This window comes from Prorops nasuta, unplaced genomic scaffold, assembly GCF_024137725.1.
Source record: "Prorops nasuta isolate Cenicafe-Biocafe unplaced genomic scaffold, Cenicafe_Pnas_1.2 PNAS00051, whole genome shotgun sequence".
NCBI classification, from domain to species: Eukaryota; Metazoa; Arthropoda; class Insecta; order Hymenoptera; family Bethylidae; genus Prorops; species Prorops nasuta.
The window spans coordinates 612,694-634,023 of NW_027116848.1; the positions used below are offsets into that span (position 1 = coordinate 612,694).

At 39.1% G+C, this 21,330-nt stretch overlaps 1 protein-coding gene across 5 annotated transcripts in view; it reads left to right on the forward strand.

The window, feature by feature from the left end:
• LOC136784284 (dystrophin-like) overlaps window positions 1-21,330 on the forward strand; it is a 384,172-nt gene that overhangs the window by 203,111 nt on the left and 159,731 nt on the right. For all 5 annotated transcript variants that reach the window (XM_066744866.1, XM_066744864.1, XM_066744863.1 and 2 more), the window contains exon 6: window positions 19,692-19,777. In XM_066744866.1, coding sequence (XP_066600963.1) covers window positions 19,692-19,777 — 86 coding nt within the window. The remainder of the gene's footprint in view (window positions 1-19,691; window positions 19,778-21,330) is intronic.

Genomic DNA, 21,330 nt, shown 5'->3' on the forward strand with positions numbered 1-21,330 from the left:
TGCGTACGAATACAATAATATTTACCATTTCTTTCGCTTGAAAGTTATACCTGGACTTATATACCTATCTGCTTTAATGTTGTAGACTGTTTCAAGGATCAAATGACAGATTCTTAATAGATTTCCACATCACCCAGGAGGTACTATTAATGATGCATTTTTTTTTGTAAGTGGTATCCCCAATAGGTCTAATCCACTGTAATTGCCAACAAGAGAAGTTAAAACTTAATTTGGTTTATATGTTGTGACTGGAGGAACTAACGAAGAAGTATCTATTTCGATGTTAGTTAAATATGTTCTCATAAGAGCAGTCAAAGTGGAATCATTCATGGAAGACCGTAAATCATTCTTGATTTGTTTTATTTTAGAAAACGAACATTCACACAAATAGGTGGATCCAAACATAGAAAATATCCTGAGCCCAAAACTTCTTAGAAAGGATATTTGTCTTTTGGCAAGGTTTTAAAATTTTCTAATGAGTTCTGAAATTTATTTTTTAAATAATGCAAAGAAATCTCATTTTGTAAGTCGCAAAGTTCTTCCCGTAAGGTTACATTTTGCTCCTGAATAGGTACAAAGAAGACATTTTCATATAAAATTAAATCCTTTCTAAGAGCTTGCAAATCTTTAAAACGAGTAGTGAATTCTTCAATAATCGATTGAAGGATATAGAAATGTTTCTTAAAGTCACAAGTATTTGGAGCAGATTCTTCTAGTAAATATTTACATGCGGGAAAGTGATAAAAGCTATTATATATTAAATCATGCATAAGCATATTTAATTTCGCTAGGAAGGAATCGATATGACTGACTAATTGAGAAATAGATTGTTTTGATGTTTGCAATTTATAATTCAAGGTGTTAAGATGGTTTGTTAAATCAGTTATTAATGCTAGCTCACAAAGGGAATCTATATCTTCTAAGAATGATTTGAACTCATTATATATTGTTGATGTCATTGCTATACTTTTCAAGAACATCATTATTTCATTCTTTAAAGCGAAAAACCTTTCTAAACATTGCCCTGCACTAAGCCAACGAACATCAGAATATAAAGGTATATTCTTATAGAGTGATTCGTGCTCAGCTAAAAATAATTTAAATTGACGATGAGTTAATGATCTATTTCCTCCTTTAATGAAATTTATAATTTTTGTGACCATTTTCATTGCAGCAGTAATCTTTATTGCTTTTCCACATAATGCTTCTTAATGAATAATGCAATGGATTAAAGGAACTTTTATATTTCTTTGAAATAGCTGCCCAGGAAAACCTATTCTAGTTCCTACCATAGACGGTGCACCATCCGTAACTATGCATGAACACTTGGAAAAATTATTACATTTTTCAAAAGTGTTTTCTAACGCGCAAAAATATCTACACCTGTCGTTGTACCATATAACGGGAAGAAATCTAATAACTCTTCAGTATAAGAAAAGTCATCTTGTATAATGCCCACAAACATACTTAATTGACTGACATGACGGTTGTCAGTACTTTCGTCGAGGCACAATGAAAAATTTACACACGACTGTAGCAGAGATTTCAATTTTTCTTCAATAGAACCAGCTATTACTTGCACTCGGGAAGCAACCGTTTTATCGCTCAATGGAATTTGAAGAACATCATCAACCGTCAAAGATCCTCCAAATGCATTTACTGCTTTAAGAAGACACGATTTAATACATTCGCCATCAACAAAAGGCTTACCACGTTGAGCAATAAGCAAAGAAATATCGTAGGAAGCTTTACGAGCAAATGAGGATGTTTGGGCAGCAATATCCAAATTTGGAGGTTCATCAGAATATTGTTTAAGAACTAATTTCAATCCTTCTATTAAATTTCGTCTTTCATCATCCTTATAAATTGAATGATTATATTTCGACATGTGTTTTGAAAAATAATGTTTTTCTATAGTAAATTTAGAAACTATGGATGGCTCATAATGGCAAATCAGACATACCGTTTTGTTGGATATATAAACGAAGAATTTGTCTTCCCAGCAACTGTTGAAACGCTGATTATATTTTTGATTTCCACTCATTTTATCACTCTAACTGTCAATAAATTAGAGAATTCACAACACAAAACCAGCAAAATCAAGGAAGAAATCGATATCACTTGCTTGCAAAAGAAATCAATTTTTGATGAACAAAAAAAAAAGAGAAGATTTATTTCGACCTCTAAATTAAAAAATCGCACAACCGGAGACCTATTCGACTAATCCGTTCTAATGACCGTTTATTGTGACACTTTAAACGGCAATAATCATCTATCGAACACTTGCTGATATTTGGCAATGTCAATCACATTGTTGTTATACTGAAAAAGTTCGTTAGGAGACTGAAAATGATACTAAAATATTTAAATCTTCTAGTCAACCTCCTGAGTATAATAACAACGCAGGGTGTTCGTTACAAAAGTTTCCAGCTGATTATTTCGAAATCCAATAATTTTTCAAAAAATCTGTGCGAAACAATGTCCTAAGAGAGCTCCGAACCTGTGGTCAGAAGGGAAGGTCTTATTCTAGAATAAAATTCAAAGCCAAGGTACTAGGCAAAAATGAGTTGTTTATTTAAATGAATAAAAATATACAAAATTTACAATATGTATATATTTACAAGAACCGCTAGACTAATTATCGACTTTCTAGGGAATTTGCTCTCGTCAACTTCTAGGGAATTTCGGTAGACGATGATTCCCTAGAACCCCAGAAACCAGAATCCCCCAGAAAGGAACGCGGACTTAGAAGCTCCCGGACTGGGCAATTTTCCCTGGGGTATTCCCCAGTAAAATCCCCAGCCACGGGAGGAAGCGAAGTAGGAGAAGTGGTTTTAGGGAAGGGGAAGTCCCCTTACCCCTCGGCCTCCTTCTCCCAGAGCTATAGTGGCTCCGAGCCACCCCAACCCTTAGGGTGAATTCTACCCCTCCCGCTACCCGACTCTTTCGAGAGCCCTGGACTTGAGGGTCGGAACACTGGGTCCGAGGTAGTCCTCGGAGGCAGTGTGGAGGGGAAGGAGAGGGTTAACTTCTCCCGGGCAGTCCCCGGAGAAATCTCCCTTAGGAGGGAGGATATTGCCGCAGAGGGGTAGTCCCCTCTTGGTAGGCGGTGGGTGTTTGGGTGATACTTACCAAAGTAGTCGACCCGTAGAGTTCGCCGGTGGAGACGCTCGTTTTGTTGGCCTGGTGAGGCGTCAAAAAATGCCGTGAAGGCGACAAACTGCTGCTGTTGCGGCTACTACGCTGCTGGTTGCGGCAAGTTTAGGGTGCGATGGGTCCTTATCAAGGACCCATCTATATAATTCCGCGGCACGGAACTTGCCAGCGAGAGAGCTGCTCGTGGCGCTGGCCACCCAGTGGTCAGACGCGCAAGCTGTGCCGCGGCCGCGACGAGCCAGGGCCTGTAGACGCGCAAGCGGGCCGCGGTGCGAGATAGAGAGAGACAGGTGGAGCGGCTACACGCTGTTGGTCTAGCCGTCCCCTGTGAACGCAATAGAGACAGGGAGATATAGCAAAAATGTGGAATCTACTTCTCAGCATTGTTGCTCCTCCCGATCTCGAACAAACTCCCCCCGTTGACGCGATGGCGTCAAGACAAGGAAGAAGAAAGTTAACTCAGTTTAAAACAAATTTATTTACAAAAAAAATAAAAATAAAAAGATATAAAACAGATAGGGACGAGACGACTATTGCTTGGGCTTCACTTGGAGCTTGGCGGAGTGAAGTTCCAGAGCGGGGGACCACCTTAGGGTGATTTTGTCCTGGGGGGCCCAGGCCTTCCAGCGCCTCAGTTTGAGGGCCGTGTAGAGGGGCACCTCGATGGTTTGCCCGAATGCTCGGACCAGGATTTTTTGCGCATTGCGTTCAAGCCCCCTGGCGCTGGGATCTTCCAGGACTTTCCCAGCCAAGTTCACTGAGGCAATGCGCTTCTGTGAGGCAATAGCAGGCCTCTGCCGTCGAACCCGCGGTTTGGATGGAGGTGGTGGCGGTGCCGGCGTCTCCTTTTGCCCCTCCGGGAGAATATGGCTGAAAAGCCGCCGAAATGCAGACTCCTCCCGGGGGGCATGTAACTCGAGGACATCGTCCCCCTCGTCCTCATATCTGATGCCCAATAGGTGAGCCCAGGGATAATCCGCCATGATCAAATCTCACTGCACCAAAAAGGTAAATGATGAGTACGAAGACTCAGTAAGTATTTTCGGAGTTTTGGAAGAAAAGACATGGCAGAGATCATAAGTGTTCCTGAAGGTTTGGAACAGGAAACAGGACGACCTAAAGAGTCCCAGGACGCCCGAGAGAGGAGGTGGTAAACTGAAGAGTCCCAGGAAACCAGGAAAGAGAATAGACAACCTGAAGAGTCCCAGGAAGCCAAGAAGGAGAAAGTTAAGCGACCTGACGAGTCCCAGGAAGCTTGAGAAGGAAAGATGACAACCTGAAGAATCCCAGGATGCCGTAAGGCAGGGTAAAATAAGACCCTGATACGACCCGAAGGCAAGGGCTAAGAAGGGAGTTTGCAAAGTTGCGAGAGACTCCGTTGAATCTCTTTTCTCGCGGTTTTAAGTATAGCTACGCGAGCTACCCCATTCACCCCAGGGACTAGTTTGAGAATCCGCCTCAAGGTCCACATGCGCGGGGGGTTGTTGGGTACTTTGATCAGGACCAAATCTCCTTCACCAAATTCCGAGTTCGTGTTCTGCCATTTTGGCCTATTCTGCAACGTGTGGAGGTATTCGGAAGACCACTTCTTCCAGAATGTTTCGGTGATTCTAATCACGTTTTGCCAACGGTTTAATGACGATTCGCGTAAATCCAATGTGGAAAATTCCGGGGGGGAATTTAAGGCCCGTCCTGACAAGAAATGCCCCGGAGTGAGTACGTCCAACGACTCTGGATCATCATGTAACCGCGATATAGGTCGTGAATTTAAACAGGCCTCAATCTTGGTCAGTAGTGTGGTCATTTCCTCGAAATTAGGCACGAAAACTCCGAGGGAGCGGTTCAGGTGGTGCTTCATACTTTTTACAGCACTTTCCCAAAGACCGCCCCAGTGGGGAGTAGCGACCGGAATGAATTTCCACTCGATTCCACTGATGGAATCGGTGTTCTGAGCGCGGGCGGCTTCTAAGGCGCATCGGTAGGCGCGTTTTAGTTCAGCGTCCTCTCCTTGAAAATTAAGGCCGTTGTCTGAGTACATGACTGCGGGTTTTCCACGACGAGAAAGAAATCGAGACAGCGCGGCGAGGAAGGCCTCGGTATCCAATCGAGAAACGAGTTCCAAGTGAACAGCACGGGTAGATAGACATACGAATACTGCCACGTAACATTTCATGGACTTGGCGTTGCAACCGTGATGCAATTTAACCAAGAAGGGCCCGGCATAGTCTACTCCGGTGTGTTCGAAAGTAAAACTGCGAGAAACCCGAGCGGCAGGAAGTGAACCCATGAGTTGGCTACCGAGTTTAGCGCGTTCGCGAACACACGTGATGCATTTGTGAACGCATGACTTTACTAAATTTCGCGCATTCATGACCCAAAACTTTTGTCGCAACGTAGACAAAGTCAATTGGAGTCCCCCGTGAAGTGTATATAGGTGGGTTTGCCTAATGAATGTGGCAGTTGTGTGGCAATCCGGTAGAATAATAGGGTGTTTCATTTGTTCAGAAATTTCGGCTTTCCGAATCCGCCCCCCTATTCTTAAGATTCCTTGTGAATCAATGACCGGATATAAGGAAAGAAGCTTTGACCGCGACGGTATACGTGACCCATGATTCAAGGCTGAAAGCTCGTCTGCGAAGTGTGTCCGTTGAACAACCTGTACTATAGCGACTATAGAATCGCGAATCTCTGATGCGGACAGGAGGGAGTTCTCCCATTGGCCGGTTTTCCTGGTCCGCTGGACAAATCGAAGAACATAGGCCATAACTCGGACCAGTTTAGACCAAGACGAAAACTTATCAAAAAACCAACACTTAGTTGTGTCTAGTTGAGCGGTTAACGCTACCTTCCGACTTTCTTCCGCGGTTTCAAAGACCTGAACAGGATTTGCGGTGTGCTCACGGAGAAAAGCAGGCCCATGCCACCAAAGTGAGTCCTCTGATAACTGTTGAACACTGGTTCCTCTTGAGCACAAGTCTGCAGGATTCAACTTAGTGGGTACATAATGCCAGCTGGCTTCGGGTAAATGCGTTTGAACATACGAAACGCGATTGGCTACAAACGTCTTCCAATGTACAGGTTGCTTTACTATCCAAGCTAACGCGACCTGCGAATCCGAGTAACACCGAATCGCATTACAATTCCCGACCAAGCTTGCTTTGACGTGAACCAATAACTTGACTAGAAGTGCGGCTGCAACCAACTCCAACCGAGGTATTGAAGTGGTCTTAATCGGCGCGACCTTTGTTTTGGACATTACTAATTGTACCGAAAGATGACCGTTCTCATCCGTGAGACGTTCGTAAGCGACTGCACCGTAGGCCAACTCTGAGGCGTCGCAGAATCCGAGTAATTCAGGTTTTCTAGTAGTAAGTGATTGTCCAGTCCACCGTGGAATACGCAAAGCCTGTAAGTCGCGGAGCTGCTCATAGCACTTGAGCCACTTGGACTGAATAGGCTCAGGAATCTCTTCATCCCAAGAACCCCAGAGACTAGAATTCCCCAGAAAGAAACGCGGACTTAGAAACTCCCGGACTGGACAATTTTCCCTGGAGTTTTCCCCAGTAAAATCCCCAGCCACGGGAGGAAGCGAAGTTGGAGAAGTGGTTTGGGGAAGGGGAAGTCCCCTAACCCCGCAGCCTCCTTCTCCACGAGCTCTAGTGGCTCCGAGCCACTCCAACCCCTAGTGTGAATCTACCCCTCCCCATTACCCGACTCTTGCGAGAGCCCTGGATTCAAGGATAGGGAACACTGGGTCCGAAAGAGTCCTCGGAGGCAGTGTGGTAGGGGAAGGAGAGGGTTGAATTTCTCCCGGGAAGTCCACGGAGAAATCTCCCTTAGGAGGGAGGAAAGTGCCGCAGAAGGGAAGCCCCTTCTTGGAAGGCGGTGGGTGGTTGGGTGATACTTACCAAGTATTTTACCCGATGAGTTCGCCGGTGTAGGTGCTCTTGGATGGCCTTGGAGGCGCTGCCGAGGAGGCGTCAAAAAAGAAAGGCCGAGATGGCGACAACAACTGCTGCTGTTGCTGCTGCTACGCAGGCTGTCGAGCAAGTTTGGGGTTGCGATGGGTCCTTATCAAGGACCCATCTAAGTAATTACGCGACACTAATGTTGCCAGCGAGAGAGCTGCTGCGGGCGCTGGCCACCTAGTGGCCAAGCGCGCAAGTAGTGTCGCGTCGCGGCCGCGACGCGCCAGAGCCAGAAGACACGCAAGCGCGCCGCGGAGAGATAAAGACAGATAGAGCGGCTAGACGCTGTCGGTCTAGCCGTCTACTGTCAGCACAAGAGAGAAAGGGAGATATAGCAGAAATGTGGAATCTACTTCTCAGCATTTTGCTCCTCCCAATCTCGAACATATAATAATAAAGAAATTACAAGTTATCAAATACTTTTTCATCGTTTTTTAAATCTCGTGGTGTAATCCAAATATCCAACAGACGTCGCTATGATCGTACAGTCACGGATCGTTATCGTAGCGAAATCTGCAATCCAACCCTGATCGGTAGAGAAATACGAACTTTTGTTTTTTGAAGAGGAACTGTCAATGAAAGTGAGAGTAAAGTAATTTTTCCATTGAATGGAAGTCCTGATTTATTGGTTTCAAATTGATTTATGTTAACAATGATACTTTTACGATATTAATTGTATATAACTTTTCGACTTAGTTTATGCTCAAAAATATATGGTTAAAATTAGAAGCATCATTGCTGATACACCCTGTATACCTATAATCCAATGATCAACTAAAAACTGTAATTTTAACATTATTAATTAAACATTTTTTTAAAACTACTATCAATACATTGCTCGTATATTTAAGATGAAAATGAGTCCCCGCACGAGACTAATCGAACGATTATTTCAGTATTATATGTATCTTATAGTTCTCATTTTATTAAATTCTAATGAAACTATTTTATTTTCTATCTCTACTACTTAGTAAGTTAAATTATGTGCGAAATAACAGTAAGATTTATTAACAATTATCAGGGTTAATACAATCTCTTAGAAAATAGGAATCTTTCAACTTCTAAGAAAGAGCGAAAAATAAATTATGTAATAAAAATATTATGGAATGAAAAATAAATAACTATTACATTTAAATATGTAATTAAAAGATATGAATAAATACTTTAATTTTCTGTCTGAATTATACCAAAAAAATGTTTTATTAGAAGTAAATAAAATGAGAACTGCAAGACGCATCTGATACAGACATAATCGTCCGATTAGCCTCATGTTTGGGCTCTCATTTTCATTTTGAAATTACAAGCAATGTATTGATAAAAGTTATTAATATGAGCAATTAATAATATTAAAATTAGAATTTTTGGTTCATCATTGGAGCACAGGTATATAAGGGTTTATCAATTTCGGTCGGTTTATGGCTCTAAATTTATTGTTTGGGAATAGGTGTTAGAGCAAGTAAGCCACATGACGTGGAAAAATCTTGTCCACCAACTAACTCAGGCCTTTTTAAATTTTGTTCACGTTTCGGAACGATTCAATTTCCCAGAGTGTACACTGACATTCATCGAATCTGCTCGTGAAGAATGGCCTACTAGATTTGTAACTAGCTGGACAGCTTCAGGTCTCTAGTTCTCACCAAAGCGTAAAACGTCACGGTGACGTCAGATGACGTCACGATGACGTATTGGAGTCGTGGTGGGGAGAATAAGGAGAATCTGGTAAATTGCATATACTCGAGTGTAGCGGTTGATCGTCTTACTTTTGTCAAAAGTATATCATCTCGGGATAAAATGGTATAGTAAGAATTTTCTTCTTTCTCTGTCTAATAGCATAAGAGTGAGAGAGAAAGACATATGATACCCCATGTGCCCATTGATTCTGCTCGAGCACGTTTTTGGTATAGTGATAGGAATTTTGGTATACTGATAGAAGCGGTAATAATATAGTAATCAAACGACAGATCAATAAAAAGAAGAGGGCATATTCCAATGAGTGAAGTGTCAAAATGTGCAACTTAACCTCTGTAATTTGTATTAATTTATTAAAATAACTTGTAAGTGATGAACTTTTAATAAAATCATATTAAGTGTTATAAATTTGTATAAAAAATATGTATTTTAGTTTTAACCTATTATTGTGTAACATATGGTGTATAAAAATAACTGAAAATATATATTTTAAATTAAATTTATGTTGTTGATATTTTGTCAAGAATAACACATCATTAACTTTTATATTAATAATAAGGAGCTATATTCTTGAGTCGTAAAGTCCATTGGAGCTTGCAAGTCAACTATGGATCCCAAGCTTACAGCAATAAGATTCTACGAATAAAGAAGATGCAATTCATTATTAAAATAGATAATCGTTAACTCAGATTTTTTTGCAGAAACCTAATATCAATAGTGACAAGCTTTCGTATCTATTTCCAATTGGTGATGCTGGAAGAGAACCTCTGAGAGCTCCTGACAGCTCAACTGCCACAGGTCCAAGAAACAGCTATTTACGTAAATCTGTCCAGTGTCATGCAATACATTATCCAGAAGCCATTCTGCTATTATCCAGCTAATGTTTCTACGCAATATAATTAATTACTTATTAATTTTCAAATATACTAAATATGTAAAGAAGAAAAAGCCAATATATTAAAATCCATTTACTTACACTACATCTCATTACGTAACCATGAGTGAATATTGTTGAATGGTGACAGAACAGTTTATAGTTGCAGAATCAGAATACATTCCTGTTGTGGGTAATGTTGCTGGGTCCTTTTGTTCTTTCGCAGTATCCAAAAGCAGCAAATTTGCAATGATTTTACAATTATAGCCTATATTCGAAGAAAACTTTAATACTTAAACTTAAATTGAAGAATATTCAAATGATTAATAGTAACTCCTTACGGATTAAGATATCTTGCATTATTTTCAATTTCTGCTACCAGTGCGTATAGGCAAATTCAGTGGTAAATTGTTATTCTCATCACTTAGAGCTTGTTAATCCTGTAAGTTACGTAGCACTTTAAAGTGGGCAAACAAATCCTTACGCTGCATTATATTAGTCTTCTCTTCCTTCGCTAACTTTTGAAAATTCATATATTACTGTTATCCACGAGTATATTTACCCAGTGGCTGAAAAATATTAGAAAGAGTATGAAAATTCATTCTTAAAAGTAAGCATAAATTATTTCCATATTCATAAAGTTATACATACCTATTCTATTATTTAGCTGGATGTTAGCTGCCACGAAGACATCCATATGTAATGTGCCTGCCCTCCTTCCTTTTTAATCCAGTGTATTATCCTAATAGTTTGCTGCAGGACAGTCTTAAGTCAGAAATAGATTGAAGTGTGATAATTCGGTTCTACTTTCTCTTTACCCTGGCCTACCATGAGGAGATACTCTTTTTTATCTTGATTTTTCATAACGTAAATGATAAATAATTATTCCTGAAATAAAAACGTGCACACACACACATATATATATATATATATATATATATATATTATTGTCTTTTCAGATTATATACTCTATTTTTTATCTTATATAATTTATTTTTTTTTTCTTTTTTTCAGTACTCCGAAAATTGATTTACGTTAAATAATATTGGTGGCCCTGAAAAGGGCCGATTTTTGGATCCGACACGTGGCAGAGCACATTCCTTTTTTATACCATGCAATCCGATCCATCTAAAAAAATACCCATTCGAAACCAACAACAGTAAAGCTCATTCAATAATCCGTCCAGTAGCCATTCCGCTCGATCACTTGATTAAGTCGATTAGGTATCGAGTTAGTCAAGTTAGCTAAGAACTCTGGGTCAGACCTAAGGCCTTCCCAGATATTCTTCGCTTGATCGAGAATCGCTGCCCTCGTCCTCGCGCCTGGCTCTATCCATCGTCTGGACATCAATGCCCAGACGTTCTCAATTAAATTGAGATCCGGTGATCGAGCGGGCCAATCCACCACTTCCAACTCCGGGTGTCGCGCAAACCACGCTCGCGTTTCGCGTGAGGTATGGATCGCTGAATTGTCCTGCACAAATCGGATCACCGGTACTTCATCCGCGGGATATACATTACGCACGCTTGGGAGAAAAATTTCTTCCAAGATGCGAATGTATTCCCGGGAATTCATACGTGGAGAAATCTCCACAAGATCACCGATATGTTCACCGGAAATCCAGCCCCATACGCCACACGATACGCGTCCAGACCGATGAGTCTGGAAGACGTGGTTTGGCTGCAACCGGGTATCGTTCGGGCGCCACACGTGCAAGGCCTGAGCCTGAGAGGGCAACGATATGAAAACCTTTTCATCGGTCCATATCGTAGCCTTCCAATCTGCACGGCTCCGCGAAAGATTCGCGAGGGCATAGCCAACTCTCTGCTCACGGTGAGCAGGAGTTAATGGGATTTTACGCGCTGGACGACGGCAGTGAATACCTGCAGAGTGTAAACGCCGCAGGCCGGTGGTCACTGAAGCTGGATAATCTATCTCCTCCACTATGTCGCTGACACTAGCGAAGGGATCTTCTTCGATCCTGCTCAGCAGCTGCTGGTCATCGATCTCCGAAGTCCTTTTCTGCCCTCTGTTCTCCGCTCTCCGGTCACGCAGTGCGTGGTCTCCGCCTTCGCGGTACCGACGTATCCAGCGCCTGACGGTGGTCTCGTGTGCCCCGCAGAGTACAGCGATCTCACTCGCGCTTTTCCCGCACTCAAAATAGCCAATGGCTCTTCCTCTGGTAGCCTCACTATGCTGTGACATCGTCGACGTATCCAATAGATATGAATGTTATAACAAATTAACGTTATTATAGATAAAAGTGAATAATGCCTCGATTATTGAATTAGAAGTATCGATAATAACGTTAATTTGTTATAACATTCATATCTATTGGATACGTCGACGATGTCACAGCATAGTGAGGCTACCAGAGGAAGAGCCATTGGCTATTTTGAGTGCGGGAAAAGCGCGAGTGAGATCGCTGTACTCTGCGGGGCACACGAGACCACCGTCAGGCGCTGGATACGTCGGTACCGCGAAGGCGGAGACCACGCACTGCGTGACCGGAGAGCGGAGAACAGAGGGCAGAAAAGGACTTCGGAGATCGATGACCAGCAGCTGCTGAGCAGGATCGAAGAAGATCCCTTCGCTAGTGTCAGCGACATAGTGGAGGAGATAGATTATCCAGCTTCAGTGACCACCGGCCTGCGGCGTTTACACTCTGCAGGTATTCACTGCCGTCGTCCAGCGCGTAAAATCCCATTAACTCCTGCTCACCGTGAGCAGAGAGTTGGCTATGCCCTCGCGAATCTTTCGCGGAGCCGTGCAGATTGGAAGGCTACGATATGGACCGATGAAAAGGTTTTCATATCGTTGCCCTCTCAGGCTCAGGCCTTGCACGTGTGGCGCCCGAACGATACCCGGTTGCAGCCAAACCACGTCTTCCAGACTCATCGGTCTGGACGCGTATCGTGTGGCGTATGGGGCTGGATTTCCGGTGAACATATCGGTGATCTTGTGGAGATTTCTCCACGTATGAATTCCCGGGAATACATTCGCATCTTGGAAGAAATTTTTCTCCCAAGCGTGCGTAATGTATATCCCGCGGATGAAGTACCGGTGATCCGATTTGTGCAGGACAATTCAGCGATCCATACCTCACGCGAAACGCGAGCGTGGTTTGCGCGACACCCGGAGTTGGAAGTGGTGGATTGGCCCGCTCGATCACCGGATCTCAATTTAATTGAGAACGTCTGGGCATTGATGTCCAGACGATGGATAGAGCCAGGCGCGAGGACGAGGGCAGCGATTCTCGATCAAGCGAAGAATATCTGGGAAGGCCTTAGGTCTGACCCAGAGTTCTTAGCTAACTTGACTAACTCGATACCTAATCGACTTAATCAAGTGATCGAGCGGAATGGCTACTGGACGGATTATTGAATGAGCTTTACTGTTGTTGGTTTCGAATGGGTATTTTTTTAGATGGATCGGATTGCATGGTATAAAAAAGGAATGTGCTCTGCCACGTGTCGGATCCAAAAATCGGCCCTTTTCAGGGCCACCAATATTATTTAACGTAAATCAATTTTCGGAGTACTGAAAAAAAGAAAAAAAAAATAAATTATATAAGATAAAAAATAGAGTATATAATCTGAAAAGACAATAATATATATATATATATATATATATATATATGTGTGTGTGTGCACGTTTTTATTTCAGGAATAATTATTTATCATTTACGTTATGAAAAATCAAGATAAAAAAGAGTATCTCCTCATGGTAGGCCAGGGTAAAGAGAAAGTAGAACCGAATTATCACACTTCAATCTATTTCTGACTTAAGACTGTCCTGCAGCAAACTATTAGGATAATACACTGGATTAAAAAGGAAGGAGGGCAGGCACATTACATATGGATGTCTTCGTGGCAGCTAACATCCAGCTAAATAATAGAATAGGTATGTATAACTTTATGAATATGGAAATAATTTATGCTTACTTTTAAGAATGAATTTTCATACTCTTTCTAATATTTTTCAGCCACTGGGTAAATATACTCGTGGATAACAGTAATATATGAATTTTCAAAAGTTAGCGAAGGAAGAGAAGACTAATATAATGCAGCGTAAGGATTTGTTTGCCCACTTTAAAGTGCTACGTAACTTACAGGATTAACAAGCTCTAAGTGATGAGAATAACAATTTACCACTGAATTTGCCTATACGCACTGGTAGCAGAAATTGAAAATAATGCAAGATATCTTAATCCGTAAGGAGTTACTATTAATCATTTGAATATTCTTCAATTTAAGTTTAAGTATTAAAGTTTTCTTCGAATATAGGCTATAATTGTAAAATCATTGCAAATTTGCTGCTTTTGGATACTGCGAAAGAACAAAAGGACCCAGCAACATTACCCACAACAGGAATGTATTCTGATTCTGCAACTATAAACTGTTCTGTCACCATTCAACAATATTCACTCATGGTTACGTAATGAGATGTAGTGTAAGTAAATGGATTTTAATATATTGGCTTTTTCTTCTTTACATATTTAGTATATTTGAAAATTAATAAGTAATTAATTATATTGCGTAGAAACATTAGCTGGATAATAGCAGAATGGCTTCTGGATAATGTATTGCATGACACTGGACAGATTTACGTAAATAGCTGTTTCTTGGACCTGTGGCAGTTGAGCTGTCAGGAGCTCTCAGAGGTTCTCTTCCAGCATCACCAATTGGAAATAGATACGAAAGCTTGTCACTATTGATATTAGGTTTCTGCAAAAAAATCTGAGTTAACGATTATCTATTTTAATAATGAATTGCATCTTCTTTATTCGTAGAATCTTATTGCTGTAAGCTTGGGATCCATAGTTGACTTGCAAGCTCCAATGGACTTTACGACTCAAGAATATAGCTCCTTATTATTAATATAAAAGTTAATGATGTGTTATTCTTGACAAAATATCAACAACATAAATTTAATTTAAAATATATATTTTCAGTTATTTTTATACACCATATGTTACACAATAATAGGTTAAAACTAAAATACATATTTTTTATACAAATTTATAACACTTAATATGATTTTATTAAAAGTTCATCACTTACAAGTTATTTTAATAAATTAATACAAATTACAGAGGTTAAGTTGCACATTTTGACACTTCACTCATTGGAATATGCCCTCTTCTTTTTATTGATCTGTCGTTTGATTACTATATTATTACCGCTTCTATCAGTATACCAAAATTCCTATCACTATACCAAAAACGTGCTCGAGCAGAATCAATGGGCACATGGGGTATCATATGTCTTTCTCTCTCACTCTTATGCTATTAGACAGAGAAAGAAGAAAATTCTTACTATACCATTTTATCCCGAGATGATATACTTTTGACAAAAGTAAGACGATCAACCGCTACACTCGAGTATATGCAATTTACCAGATTCTCCTTATTCTCCCCACCACGACTCCAATACGTCATCGTGACGTCATCTGACGTCACCGTGACGTTTTACGCTTTGGTGAGAACTAGAGACCTGAAGCTGTCCAGCTAGTTACAAATCTAGTAGGCCATTCTTCACGAGCAGATTCGATGAATGTCAGTGTACCATTGCACATCCGTGCAGTTATGTGGTATCAAAGTGATAGTGCACTGGCCCACACTTTGCGACACGATTTGAACATTTAAAAACGGGGTGTTTCGACGGTGGGTTGGAAGAAAATTTCATATACCTGGGCCAACACTTCACCTGCTCTTATGCCTCTTGAGTTTTTTCTATGGGGGCACGAGAAATAACATGATTACTGGCCCCCGTACTTTATAAGGAGGATCTTATTGCTCGGATATTTGCGACATGAACAGTGAGATCCAACAAAACTTTGAAACTTTTAGAATGGTGCGGTAAAACTTAATTAAATGAAGTTTAAATTGTGCCTCGAATTGCGGCGGACATATCGAGCATTTATTCCAAATATTGCGCAAGTTAAGTGATTCATTGAAGTTAAAGAAAAATTTAGTTTCACATTAAAGTCTTTAATGTGCTATTTTCATGATTAGTTGATTATTTAGGAAAGATTGTTAGCCTGAAATGAAGGAAGGAAGGAAGGAAGGAAGATCACACGATACCTCGGTGAATTAAACTCCGCGGTCAGCACCGACGGGGAAAATCGGCACCAGTCCACCCCTATAGATTAGCTGGACAGTCCTCCCGAAAATTGACAGTCGTATTTTTGCAATGTACGCAACAAGACCCCAGGTATATTAACAATAAATGTTTAATTTTTCATCCCCTAACTGCTCCTTAAGTTTATCTCAGGGTCTCTGCTACAATCTATATACGGGACATTTCACCTCAACTCTCCAAGCGCGGCGCGTGAGCGCAAAATTACACTAGTTTCAATGCGCGTTAGTGAAACAAAAACGTACGTAAAAAAAATTGAACATACCTTTTCGATGTAATTTTTCTTCAACTTTCTAAAGGTGTAGTCAGATTTTCCGAAATTTTCCATTTTCATAATAAAAAGATACAAAATAAGCTATATTTCGAGAAGAGAATTTTTAATATTTTTTTTAATAGTCTAAATCGAAAGATCAGGCTTGTTTATGTTGATATACGTATTTGGCAAAATGAACTTTTTTTCGAGCATCAAAGATTCGAATATGCACGCCATAGCACAATTGGGCATACGGGTGGCCGAGCGACCAGCGGCGCAGACTTTATCCGCAAATCGTTTGTCCATGCGCATGTTCGAAGCTTTGTACCTCGAAAAATAGTCCTTTTTGTAATATACGTTGTAACAAAGCAAATTCTCTTACCTTGATACATAACTTATTTCTAATTTTAAAACACCGCGCTCAAACGAATTTGCTCTCGATCCCGGGTGGCGGCGCTGTGCCCGCGCGCACAGCTGCCACGCTCGCCTGGTCGAGCGAAAAGTTAGGCGCAGAGAGACCACATTAACCAGTCATCAAGGCAGGACGTATTTTTGGAAGAATCCAAGGAAAGCTTTGCTCAGGTTCAGATACCCCTGTAAGTGGACCACGGACCAGGATTCGATATCCGAAGGAAGAAAGGAGGGTAGATAGAAGATTGGGAACTGTCAGGAGGTTCATCGGGACTCCAGCTCCATCCGTTAATCCTAACCTAACAATTGACTCTGCTGTGCATGCCCGGCTTATACTTTGCTATATTGTATATTGCATGAAGGTAAGCGTTGAGGACTTACAGTATGACTCAACGTTTAAATATTAATGTTCCTTTATGATTAACTTGGTGGCTTCAGTCATAGTAGGGTGTAGCAGGTCTATGTTTGAAGTATTATCGAATCCAACTCCAAGTATAGGAGAGATATAGAGCCTTTCCTTTTATACTCATATATTCTAGTATTTCCACTCAGGAAAGCGAATTATTATTGAGATTAATTTGGATTTTTAAGATTCCATAGCCTGCTCGATGATGGGATTTAGGCTTTAATGTCACATATTCATATTTTAATTTTCTTCTTTACTTATATACTTTTACATAGTTTTGTTTGATAAAGTATCTCCAGACTAAGTGTTGAAATTATATTATGGTTAAAATAACGTTAATTAATTGGTGCAATAGCACAATAACGGAGCATAAGAGACTTCATCAAATAGCCCTAGTCTATTAACTTTCCTGGTTGTGATTCATATATTGAAGGACCCGGCTACGCCTTGCTTGATCTGGTGTTAACTTTTTGCTTGTGCCTTTTATATTTCCTATAGGAATAGTATAGCAAGTAATTAAGTTCTTGAAAGGCTAGCTTTGGAATGATTGAGAGAGTCTCCTGTCTAGCAATACACATTCCTATATGGACTGAGGGTCATCCGGTCACCATATACCTTCAATATTCTTTAATATTCATTTTTGTCATATATACATATATTCTTGTGGACAGTAATTAAATCAATGCTCTTGTCATTATAAGATAATAAAAGATTTGGGGAGAAATCCTATATATAACTGTATAATTATCTTAATTTTTATACTTGTAAATTGATAGACAGAGCAGTTATAAAATATAATTCTTATTTTAATTTTTATTAATGTGCACTAGTAATTTTCCTAGAGAATCCACTTTCAGTTTACAGCATGCCACGTCCTTGAAAAGTCTCAAGCCGGCAAGCCTCAGACTGGCTCATATACAAGGTGCATGAGCCTGGCGCTCTTTATAAGTAAAGTCTGTGTGCCTTTGCACTGATTTCTAGTTAAAATTGTGCCTCCCCCACATAAACAGGAATCATGTCGCAACATATATCGATGTAAAAAAACTAATCTTTCGATTGAAACTATTAAAAACAATATTAAAAGTACACTTTTCGAGATATAGCATATTTTGTGTTGTTTTAATTATGAAAATGGAAAATTTTGGAAAATTTGACTACACTTTTAGAAAGCTGAGGTAAAGTTACATCGAAACTATATGTTCGACTTTTTTCACGTACATTTTTGTCCTACCAGCGCGAGTTGAAAGTAGTATGTTTTCGCGCTTGCGCGCTGCGCTAGGAGAGTTGAGACGAAATGCTATATATGCATACGTATGTGTAAAACAATGACAAATTTTATAGAAATAGTTACATTCAAAGCAATGGATATTATTGAAAAATCGGACCCACCAGCCGGCTAAACCTATTTATTTTTATTAACAGCGAAATGGTTAAAACGTATCTTTAGAAATAATTATTTGAAACATTATGTGAGGAACTTGTCTTTTGTGCGAAACTTGCGTGCGAGAAGCACGCCATTTATACACTCTTTTCTAACTTGTGCAGGAAGCAATGTTAAAGCGAGAAACAATTATTATTTAAAACTATATTACTGCACAAAACTGATAGCTTTTAAAAATTCTAAGAAACTATATATACAGGATCTTTTGCGTAAGACGCCCTAAAGCATGGATACAAAATTACGCGTATCTCTTTAACTATAAGAGATATTCAATTTTTTCATATGACCTATTTTGAAAGCAAATAACAAGAGGTTTCGAAAAGGTCTTATGCAAAAATTGAATATCTCTTATATTTAAAAAGATACACATCATTTTGTATCTATAGTCTAGGGCGTGTTACGCAAAACACCCTGTATATGAAACAAATGCCGTTCAATTTTATTGATTCGGATTGATACAATTTTGAATTACCTATGTATACGCTACCCAATTGATTTGTTTTCATTTCAGCAAAGTTCATAACGTACTTCTCTAGACTGTAGGGACCGTGCAGCAAATACAATGATAGAGAAGTGTTAATGTGTAAGTATATACGTATAAATAAATTACATCCAAAAACTACAAAAATTGACCGTTAGTTTGTGCTGATAGTATGCATATACACCAATACACATTCTAATTTCACTATCATTGAGTTGGTGTGCACGGTCCCTATACTAACTCTAATTTTCATTTTTCATCAATTCTTCTCCCAAAAAATGACGATTAAGAGGCTTTCACCAATACGGCCTTTTAATTTCTATTTTCAAAATGGAAATCAATGATAAACAAGATACCAAAGGTAGTAAAAGAATTATCGTACAGGCTAGAAAAGTACGGGGTGCATTTTGTTGAAATATTAAGATATCAATTTGGCCAGAATAATATTGTAGTGTGACCGGATCTTTAATTAGAATGAACAATTTTGTTTCAGAATATGTAATTTGGTAAGAAAATATAAATCAATTTTACCATGATAAATGTAGAGATGATATCTTACGCGTGAGGATTGACAATGTCGTTGAGAAAGAGAAATACTGTGGGAAGGAAAACGGATTCGAGAGATGATATTATTTAAATATTTATATCTAAATTAAATTGTATTTATCTTTTTGTGTGGGGTCTTTGCCTCACATCCATGAGGGCTGTACTCGTGCGACAATCTTAATTTTCGTTACAATGGACACATTCTTCTCGCACTAGTTGCAAAATGTACTATATTAATCTGTTTTCTTTAAAAATTGTATAAAGTTTTATTGGTTCTTTTAATAAAGGTTCATCATTTTATTAATATTGCGTTTAATTTGTTACAGTCAACGAACTGGGCACATTAGAGTTCTCTCCTTCAAAGTCGGATTGGTTTTACTTTGCAAAGGTCACTTAGAAGAAAAATACAGATGTAAGAATTTAATTATATTTATTTTAATAAATAAGTACATTATTTAAAATACCTCTTATAGCATGGATACCAGTAAGCAAATGTCGTTTATCTCCTTAACTGTTAAAGATATGAATTATTTGAGAAATAATACTGTTATGAAATGTAAGTAGAGGGATGTTTCTAAAAAGTTCCATCTAGAAAATTGATGTTTTAATACTGGTTTGGTAAAAACATATTTTCAGGTTTGATCTATATGTGATTACACGGCCGTCGAAGTAAATCTGGAATACTTTGTAATGACGCTCCGTCGTCATAAAGATGTACTTATCACTAAATAGATTGCTGTATTTTGAGGTTATATGTTTCAGTACTTTCAGTTGTGTGTATCATAGAGTGTTACGTTTGATCAATACAAAGAACAATGAGCCTCAACAACCATACTTTTGTGACTTTGCACTGGTAAAATTGCAAATGAAATAATTTGATGGTTGTGGATAGAAAAGGATAAAAATGTATAGAATCTATAAGATATTCTTAGATATTTATAATAAAGATGAGATTACCTCAAAGTAAGAGCTGGCATGGCTGACGTAAACGGGGAGGAGGGGAAGTGCCCATTTTCACTTTCTTCTCATCCAGGCTTCAGAGGTAATCCAGGCAAATAAAGGTTATATCAAGTAATCAGAATCCATTAATGTATATCTATTAAAACTGTACTAGTCTGTTTCAAAAACAATTGCTTTTCAATAACATCAAAAATTTCTGATTTAATATTCATTTTTCCGGATTTACTTCTACCGCCTTGTAAAAAGGGACTGCTGGATAAAATGACCCACCAAATGAAGTTGCTAAAATAGGAATGGCGAACAATAAGTACATAATTTGTTGCCGTTAGATAGAGAGACGATCAAGTGACTCGCTGTCTCACTCTATCACTCTTATTGGTCCTCCCTTCAAACTAGAATCAGAAATTTTAATCTGAATTCATGTGTTTATGGAGGAAATGATAAACATAATGTGAATGAAAGGGAAATAGGAGAAGCAAAAACTTCTCTTTCATGAAAAACATGCATTCATCTGTTTTGTCGATATGGCGTTAAGTGGCGCTAAGATAACAGCACGTCAACTGACTTTGTAAAAAATGGAATATTCCTTTGTATTGCGCTGCCGAAATTATATAATTAATTGAAAGGGGGCATAAAAATATAATTTCATCCTTTCACTTATTGCAATAGTACAGTAATGTAATATGAATAAACTGATCTAATAAATAGCAGCTACAAATAAACATTAAGGGATTAGACCACTGAAGAAGTTGAAAATGAAAAGCGTTCTTTGACACTTTATTTTTTATGGAAGGAAGGGAAATAAGGAAAAAAATTACATATGTTATTAGGTATAAACTGAAGTAAGGTATACAAAAATTTTATTGAAAAATATTGCAAGTATCGGCATCAGAGCTATTCTTTTAAAGTTTTGGCATTTTTCACGGCACGCTGCATAACTTTAACAATTTTCAAAATTTTCTTTCAAAATTTTAATCACATTTTTAAAAAAACATTTCCAAGTAA